The 9,641-nt window shown below is 38.0% G+C and overlaps 1 protein-coding gene across 1 annotated transcript; it reads left to right on the top strand.

Moving 5' to 3' along the window:
- The first annotated feature begins 977 nt into the window (after window positions 1–977).
- LOC140925822 (uncharacterized) lies at window positions 978–6,629 on the top strand. Its single transcript, XM_073375678.1, has 6 exons — window positions 978–1,043; window positions 1,531–1,642; window positions 2,227–2,910; window positions 3,323–4,407; window positions 5,840–5,890; window positions 6,525–6,629. Exons 1-6 carry the CDS (start codon window positions 978–980, stop codon window positions 6,627–6,629), a joined length of 2,103 nt encoding a protein of 700 aa, XP_073231779.1.
- The last annotated feature ends 3,012 nt before the right edge of the window (window positions 6,630–9,641 follow it).

The raw sequence follows: 9,641 nt of genomic DNA on the forward strand, positions 1-9,641 counted from the left end.
ATTACCATCAGTTATATACGGACTAGTTGTTTGGGGCGGCTGCCCTAATGCAGAGCTTCTAGAATCTCTGGAAGTACTTCACCGTAGGGCAGCCAGAATTAAATACAACTTGCCCCAAGATATGCCTACCGAGGAAGTTTACCGACATTCGAACTGGAATACTTTAACCCTCTATTATAAACTTCGATTAATTAAACTACTCCATAGCGTGTTTATAGGTGAAGCACCTACGGCTCTTTCATACTTGACAAATAAACCCTGCACTGCATACAACTTCAGAAGGAGTAATAACATAATCGTCCCGCGTTTTAACTCGGGTTTCTTAATAACTCTATTAGCTATAGAACCACTATTCTTTGGAACGTTGTCTCGAGTCATTTTACAGACCAGTTCACTGTTTGTTATCGCAAAGTGAAGAAGGACTCTTATTTTAAGGAACTTGATTTTAGCGCACAGTCGGTCCAGTCGATGCCCAGGCACTACCAAGATTTTAAATGCTTTTAACTTTTTTTTTGTTTTAAATGCTGTAGTCAGTTTACTTAGAGGTAACTAATGTAAATTCATTTTAACCTTGTATTTTTTTTAAATTTATTTTCATTTATTTATTTGTTTACTTTTTGGTAAGAATCTTACTGCATATTTTTTTTAGAATTTAATTGTAGTTGTATTTTGTAAGTGATGTTATTCCTATTTTTATACAGTTTTATCCATTTGTAATCATTTTTACACGACCCCACAAGCTTTGAGCTTTAAACCATATCGTGTTTAAATAAAGGATATGTATGTATGTATGTATGTATGTATGTATGTATGTATGTATGTATATATGTATGTATGTATGTATGTATGTATGTATGTATGTATGTATGTATGTATGTATGTATGTATGTAGTAGTCAGGCACAACATTTGCATGACAAAGCAAATTCTTTACAGGAATTATTGAATTTACAGAGTTTGCATTCCGATGTGGCTATTATGCCTGCCTTTTTCACGTCAATGCAAAGTGAAATTGACAGACTCCTTAAAGGTGCAAAGAAGGAGGTAACAAAACAGTATACTATAGCATCAAGAATGTTCAGCTGACTAACTCCATCCAAAATCTATGACTGTCTTGAAGAAGCTGTGTTAGACCATGATAATCCACACTATGAATAATGTAATTTATTTTTATGTTCTCTTTACATTTAATTACAGGAGAAACTTGCAGATAAGCAGATGGAATTAGCAAGGGCTTGATGGATCCGATGGACCACTAACAAAGCATTTGGACATGGTCCTGAAGGGAATGAATGTTGAGCGAAAGGCTTACCATGGAAAATCTTCCATCGGTAACCACGTGCACACCTGCTGCAAGGAAACATACATTCCACCTTAATTAAGAGATCAAAACTACATAAAAGTAAACGCACGAACTGCCATTAACAACCTAATTTGTTGGCGTCTTCTTCTTAGGCACCCAATATCACTAAACTATGCAGTGCTGTAAATGGTAAAAACAGAAGAGCTGTGTCCTTCTTTTCTTTCTCAGGCAAGAGAAATTAGTGTCAAGTTTGAACAAGCCTTCAAATTGTTTGCTGCTTGCCATTTTCTCTATGATAGCGCAGAGTACTTTGATGATGAGAAGATCGATAAGCTAGTAGGTGAAATAACAAACTGAGATATAAATATGTACATCACATGCATTGTCCTGCTTGGGCACAGTAAGTTAAGTTTCATTCACCTTTTCTTGATGCAGACATCAAAAAGTTCCAGCAGTTTATCAGAGAAAACCTCCCTGACAAAGCAATCACACCAAAGCTTCATCTGCTAGAAGACCATGTCTGTTCATTTCTAAGACAATGACACATTGGCCTTGGATTCTACGGTGATCAAGGGACCAAAGGAATCCATGCCAAGTACAACAAGCAGCCGCAACATATTGATCACGTCAAGAAGCAGAATGTGAGATTGTGGCAGATCCTAGTCAATCATCATATAACCACCAGCTCATCACTCTGAAGCCTAAAGAAAGAAATTTCAAGCGAAAAGCAAACAAAAACAAGCTTATCCTTTGCACTTTGTGGCATCATGAATATGTTATAATCACTGAAACGTTAAATTTGTTGCGAGACAATTTCCCTCTGCATAAAAGTGGCTTACTTCAATGCTAGGTCCTTGGTTAGCAAGTCCGCCTCCTTGGAAGTCGATGTTTATTGAAAAAACTTCGACATTATCGCCATCACAGAGACGCATTTGGACCAATCAGTAAACTCTGCAGAGTTATTTCCCTCCAACTATCGTGTTTGTAGACACGAAAGAAACCGAAGAGGCGGTGGTGTTTTGGTAGCTGTAAGCGACAATATTATCTGCAACCAGCGAGATGTATTAGAAGGATCTGACATTGAACTTTTAATGCTTGATATACGTTATTCAATGAACAAGTCTTTTGTGTTTGGTGTGTTTTATAGACCTCCAGCAAGCGACACCAGATGTTTAGAAATACTGCAGAAGAATTTGGAACATCAGACACCTCAAGCAGATATAATTCTGGTTGGAGACTTTAATCTTAAGGACGTGGATTGGAATAATAGATTAATGCTGAATTACTCAGCTGACTACGAACTATTTTCGGATATTTTATCGGATAATTTCCTAACTCAAATGGTCTTGCAACCTACAAGAGGAAACAACATTCTTGACCTTGTCCTAACTAATAATAGTGACGTGATTTGTGACACCGAGGTTGGTGAACCAATTTCGGACCACAATATTATTACTTTTCATGTGAATGTTCATCCCTATCACCGGAAATCATCTGAAAGAAAATTTTATGACTACAACAAGGCTGACTGGTCACGCCTAAATGAGTTGTTTGAACACATTCCATGGCATTGTGCGTTTCTTTCAAATGATGTGAATGAAGTTTGGGGTGCGTGGACCGATTTATTTTTTACCGCCGTTGACGAGTGTATTTCAAAAAAGAAAAAGAAGAAAAATCGTCGGTCCCCTTGGATATCAGCTGAGATAATTAAACTAGTGCGGAAAAAGAAGCGGTTGTACAAAAAAGCTAAGATTAGAAATAATGATGAATCGTGATCCACTTACAAAAAGGCAAGTAATTTGTTGAAGAAAAAATGCAACAAGGCCCGCTGGGAGTACCTCGATAAATTGGCAAACGACATGCAGGACAAGAGTGAACACAAGCTCTTGGAATTACGTGAAGTCCAGGCGCAAAGGATCAAATGATCTAATTGCTATAAAGTTACATAATGGCAATGTACTAACCAACGAAGATGACATTGCTGAGTGCATGAACGAATATTTTGCTTCCGTTTTTACAGCCGAAAACTTTGCTGATTTTCCATCATTTGATCAAGTTATTAAAGACAAGGATCTTAGTCTTCTACACTGTTCACCTAAGGTTGTAAGCAAGATTCTAAGCGAGTTGAAACCTCGTAAATCTCCTGGCCCGGACAGTATACATCCCATGATTTTAAAGAAATGTGCTGGAACCTTGTCCCCATCACTTAGTGACGTTTTTAATGCGTCTCTTGCATCAGGCATGTTACCACACAATTGGAAATTGGCTGACATTACTCCTTTGCATAAGAAAGGTGCTAAAAGAGATCGAAAGAACTATCGCCCTTTCTCACTAACATCGGTGGTGTGTAAAGTGTGTGAAATGCTAGTAAGACAGCAGCTTGTTCAGTTTTGGATTTCAAACGAGGTCTTTATTCCGGAGCAATTTGGCTTCCTGAAAGGGAAATCTTGTCTTTCTCAATTATTATCATCGTTTCACGATTGGGCCAGCGGGAGAAACAAAGGCTTGACAACTGATATATTTTTGGACCTTTCAAAAGCTTTTGACTCGGTGCCACATGAACGCCTTTTGACAAAGATACACGCATATGGTATCCAAGGTCCACTCCTGTCTTGGCTTAGAAGTTTTCTCACCAATCGATACCAGCGCGTTGTTCTGCGGGGACATTACTCATCTTGGACTTCCGTTTTGTCTGGTGTACCCCAAGGAACTGTGCTGGGGCCCATTTTATTTTTAATTTATATTAATGATATTTCAAGAAACATTATGTCAAGCACAAAACTTTTTGCAGATGATATGAAATTGTATAGGATACTCAGGGATACTAAGGAAGATGTTGAAGAGCTACAGAGAGATCTTATTCGCCTGGAATCTTGGAGCCATGTCTGGCAGCTGAAATTTAACACGGATAAATGCGAAGCGATGCGCATTTCTAAAAAAAATGATTACTCAAGTCCTCAATACCATCTATGTGGTAACCAATTAAAAACTGTATCTGAAGTTAAGGATCTCGGAATCTACATTACTTCGAACCTGTCATGGAGTATGCAAGCTAACAAATGCGCAAATAAGGCAAATAGTGTGCTTGGATTCATTAGGCGAACGGTGGGTCCTAAAAATCCTCAGTTGTTTTCAAAACTTTATAAGAGTCTAGTACGTCCGATACTCGAGTACTGCTCTCCAGTTTGGTGTCCGCACCTTAAAAAAGACTTAAACACCTTGGAGAAAGTACAACATAGACCATCTAAATGTGCCCTTGGAAATATTGGGCAAGACATGCCTTACGAAGAACGCCTAAAGCTCCTTAAATGGCCATCACTTGAACAAAGAAGATTATTTTCGTCCCTTATCGAGTGTTATAAGACAATAAATAGACTTAATGGACTCGATCCCTCGGCATTTTTCACATTTGCACATGATTTTCGGCCCTTAAGAGCCAACCATCGTTTTAAACTTAAGCTTACATCAGCAACTTTAAATAGTTTTAACCATTCTTTTTTTATACACATAATAGGTAAGTGGAACAATCTTCCAAAGGAAGTTGCTGAGGCGGAGAATTTGGATATTTTCAAGAACAGACTGAGACGTTATCTTACAGATTTTCCTGGTGAACACTAAGTTCTTTTACTGTGTGATGTTTTATATACATATATAGTTGCTATTTTAAACAGTTGTAAATAATTTATTTCTTAATGTCTTTTATTATCAGGAGATAAACTAGAAAGGGATAACCTCTTTTATCTCCTTTTCACTTTCCGATTTGGATTTGTGAATAAACAGTTATTATTATTATTATTATTATTATTATTATAATAGTGGTGCTAATGAAGCATGAATGAGTTACCATATGAGAGTAGCTCCAACGAACGAGTAAATATGCAAGTAAGCTTATATTTTAGATACAAACAAGTACCGTAACTTACAAATAAACTTATTAATAATATAAATGCCACTGTTTAAAACTCAAACTGGATCTTTTCTGTAAACCGTTCAAAGCTTATAATCCCAGAAATTCAAATGGAGTCACGTAACGGCCGATCTTCACTTATTAAAAATGCCAGAATGAGTGTTCAAACAATTCGGATTAAAAAAATTTAACCCATGTACATTTGTCAGGAAGGTTTCACATCTTCTCCCTCTACTGTTGTGATGCTGAATAAAATTCAGGGCCTTTGAAATTTGAAATGAAGCATTTATGTAGATGCGATGTGATTTTGTTGAAAAAGACCACAATTTTGGTCGATTTTCCTCAAATTTTGAACAACTGCTCTGTCGACCTCCAAAGGTCTGCCATGATAAATTTCACATGCATGCATTACATAAACGGTGAGATTTCATTGGTTAAAACAGGTAGAAGCCCTCAGGTTGCCATGGATTCTAACATGTGTGCATTTTAATGCAGTATTAACTTGAGAATGTAATAAATAACAGGATGGTTCGGCTAGACAACATGCACAAACTTCCATTGTAAAACAGTCATGGCTATATGTTTCAGAAAAATTCTTTCCTTTATTCCTTTATTTTCTTTTGTTTTCAGGGCCAAAAGAAGAGTGTATTGTCAGAAAGACTGTCAGAAAGCGGAGGTGTGGTATCTGACAGCATTTGCAGTACACAAACATATCGATGCTATTTGCCAAGTCCTAGGTGTCTGAGGTCCAAATACCTTTAATACTCGATGGCTGAAATTAGTTGCGTTTCAGAGATTTATACAAAAACAACATTTTTGTTAGCATCGCACGTCCAATTGGAATGCTTTCACCGTTATTGGGGTCAGCAGTCTTCATTTAAGCATTTACAATACAGTGTGATATCTATCTTTATGTATCAAGGTGACAAGCATGTGAAACACCGCTTGTACAAGCATGGCAGGTCACGATCTCACGAAGCCGTGTGAAGGCCCAGCAAGTCATATATTTCTAATTAAGTAATAACCAATGGGGGTAGTTTCAAGAGGTATAGAAAGGGAAAATGCACCACATGGGACTGTAAGGGATTTGAGGCAAAAAATGGACAGCACAAGTGCAGATATTGTGGCTGTTTCCAGAACAACGTAAACGGTCTAGTTCAGAGGTCAAGACCAATGAATCCCAGGACATAGTACAAGAAGTAGTGCCAAAAACAGAAGGAACACCGAATGGATGAACATTGGTAGGATGGCTTCCATATGCCAAATCAAAGAATGCCATTTTGTCCAATGAATTGCTGGCTCAATTTTACCAAAGGGCGTGGCAGTTTTGGCTAAATCGCGACAGTTTCTGCCAGGCATTTGTGGGAGAGAGGAGAAGACAATGGAACACAGAAAAACAGCTAAACAAGCTAGAGATTAGGATGTCAATCAGGACAAGCTATAATCCCGCGGTTATTGGCAGCATTTTGTTGAAGAATGACTATGTTTTGAAGCAGAGATAAATCTGTAATTCCTGAAAACCCTGAAGGGCTGACTGGCTCAATTTTATCAAAGCACGTGGCAGTTTGGCTAAACCGTGACAGTTTCTTCCAGGCATTTGTGGCAGAGAGGAGAAGACAATGGAACATAGAAAGACAGCTAAACAAGTAAGAGAATAGGATATCATCCAGGATAATCAATAATCCCACAGCTATTGGCAGCATTTTGTTGAAGAATGACTATGTTTTGAAGGAGATAAATCTGTAATTACTGAAAAGCTGAAGGGCATTACTTGAAAACAGAGCATGGACAACAAACTCCGCGAGACAGTTTGTAGCCGGGATCACCTTTTTGACACCACAGGGCACCACCTCAACAGAGGAAAGTAGGAAAACCATGAGTATAATGCACACGCCTTGGCACGACTGGCCAAACTCCATGACTCAATGACAACAGTGTCACAACAGTATGAGATGTTGCTTGAAAAAAATAAGTAAAATTTGCAGCAGCCTGAAATGAAAGCGAGGAAGTAAAGTCAATGAAGTGGCTTACCTTGTCATGAATCATACTCACTGTGGATTGAAAATTCTCAGTATACTCGCATTTCTCATCATGAACTTGAAAAAGCTTTGGATTTTCATGCCTAAGGCGCATATTTTCATATGCCCAAATGGACCCAGGTGAAGGATACCATCACTTTGGGCCGCACAAAACAGAAGCTGTTGTCTTCTTCCATCTTCAACTTTTCCTAGCCATTAACTGTAACAACTGTCTTCGTGAAAATCCTGAGTGTTCCAGGCTTATTGTCATAGTGCTCTCGTGAAAGTAGTATGTGGACAAAGAAGGTGCCTTTTCAGAAACCGTAGCATGAAGCACGTCCTGGGTGTATGTAGTGCAAAAACCTTCAGATGTTCCTGGTTTCATGGCAGCTTTATCATCAAAGCTATGAATGAGATAAAGGCCTGACTTTGCAGACTTAGCACCACCCATCTGAGGATTTTTGCAGTGCACTCTTTGGTGGTGGGTATGGATCTGCTTGTTTCCTTGAGTTTTTAGCGACTACTTACTGCAAAACAATCCCAGACCTTTGTGCCTTTCTACTTCAAGCATTTTTCAACCATGATCTAGTGTGAGCAGTGTCACAACTTTTAATTAACGGCCTGTTTACAAGGGAAGGGCTACCCTAGCAAGGGGATTTAAGTTAGCTCTGGTTTACAAGCAAATTTTCCAATAAGGGTTACTCTATCACCCAAATCAACTTTACCAGCTTTACGGATATGACTTGTCATGCATGACATTCTTTGTAACGTCCAAGATTTGGAATAAACTTTGAAGTTCTCCATGGAAAACATGTTAAATTCATGAAAACACGGGAAAATATTATCATCGTATGCAGAAAATATCTCATATTGTTCACTCCAATCGTGGGAACGCAACACAAGGTCTTCTTTCACGTCATTTAAACAATACTCTGGCCACCTGTTTCTCTCGCCTTGTTCTATTTTCAAAAGTCATGCCTTTGACTTTACTTCTAAGGTCTTCAATCTTTTTTATCCATCTTAACTTCACCAAATCTTCTGCTGCCAATTGGGTGTTTTTACACTCTTTAATTATTTCGCTTACTTGTTCAAGGGATTTCTTAGCTGTCTCGGCTCTTTATCCTGAGCACTCTGTCTTACTGCGGGAGTAGTTAAGGGCAACAATCACTTTGATGCATTGACTGTCAAACTCAGTATCCATGTAATTAATAATACTATATATTTTATCTTCTGGAAGAACATGCACCTTCTCTTTTTCACGACATTCATCTTTATCTGTCAAAATAGTCTGTTAGGTCTGTTCCATATTATTAGGAGCTGTTTACCAGACATAAAAGTGCGGTTTTAAAATCGTCAATAATTTTTTGTTTTACATACTTTTGTGCAGTTGAACTCAATCGGAAATCAAAGACAACAATTCTGCTTGGTATAAACAAGAAAGCACTGAAGAAGAAATAGGGTATATCCTCAATACCAGTGACAAATAACAACTCCATCCTCATCCATCTCAGCTGTCAACGTTTTTCTCTCTGTTTATTGTTCATTTAATTCATTTAAAAACTATTAATAAGACCTACCTTTAAACACTAAGCTTGCTGTAGAAAGAATTCCTTGATCATCTCGTGGTTACTGTCATGAAGAGACAAAGGTAATAAAACGTATGTGATAGCACCAGAGGCCAGAAATGTTCCTTGACCAATTTGTGCAGGGCTCCGAAAAATGTTTTGTTTTTTGACCGACCAGACAAAAGTCCAGATCCTGGACTATGGGCAGACGACACGTAAAGGTAATGTATCAGGCACTCTTTTCCAACGGCCTCCCACACAAAAGGGGAAGAAGGACACCTGATTGCAAATTAGGACAAATCCTACACTTTTTGCAAACACACATTACTGGTGTTATCTCCCATGGAAACAGCCACATTTTCATTTTAATAGGTTGTCTGAGGTGGCCTCACGATTCAAAACTGACGTTGAATTTTTTCATGAGGATATATACAGAATTGGTAAAGGTATTATATAACCTATAAACAAAACAAAATGGTAACACTGAAGCATAGCGCTGTTTCTGTCATCTTGTTACGTTTACGAAAGAGCAGTTGCCTTCATATTTGTATTGACTGTAATTTGTACTGTGCATGCAAAAATAGATATATTCTTGGCTTTTTTGCTCGTTTGGTTGAAATGGGAATACTTGAAGAAGCAAGTTTACTCATGGTAACTCCTTATTCTTGCATCAACCCGCACAATTATAAGAATTAAGATCAAAAACATAATCTCTAATTAGTCAGACAATACAATACCTTCATTCAAACCGGTTGAATGACGACGAGCCATGTGCAACTTTGTCTGCTGCACTATTACTCCTGCAACTGATTTGCAAGGTTCTAGTACAGTATATAAATATATATATTG

This window comes from Porites lutea, chromosome 2, assembly GCF_958299795.1.
Source record: "Porites lutea chromosome 2, jaPorLute2.1, whole genome shotgun sequence".
In the NCBI taxonomy this organism is placed as follows: Eukaryota; Metazoa; Cnidaria; class Anthozoa; order Scleractinia; family Poritidae; genus Porites; species Porites lutea.

Bases quoted from the DNA above. Each gene is read 5' to 3' on its own strand.
- LOC140925822 (XM_073375678.1), top strand. From the start codon at position 978: ATGCCTGCCTTTTTCACGTCAATGCAAAGTGAAATTGACAGACTCCTT. The intron at 1,044-1,530 runs GTAACAAAACAG...TTTCTTTCTCAG, and splicing joins TTAAAGGTGCAAAGAAGGAG to GCAAGAGAAATTAGTGTCAA. The intron at 4,408-5,839 runs GTGGGTCCTAAA...TTTTGTTTTCAG, and splicing joins TTGGATTCATTAGGCGAACG to GGCCAAAAGAAGAGTGTATT.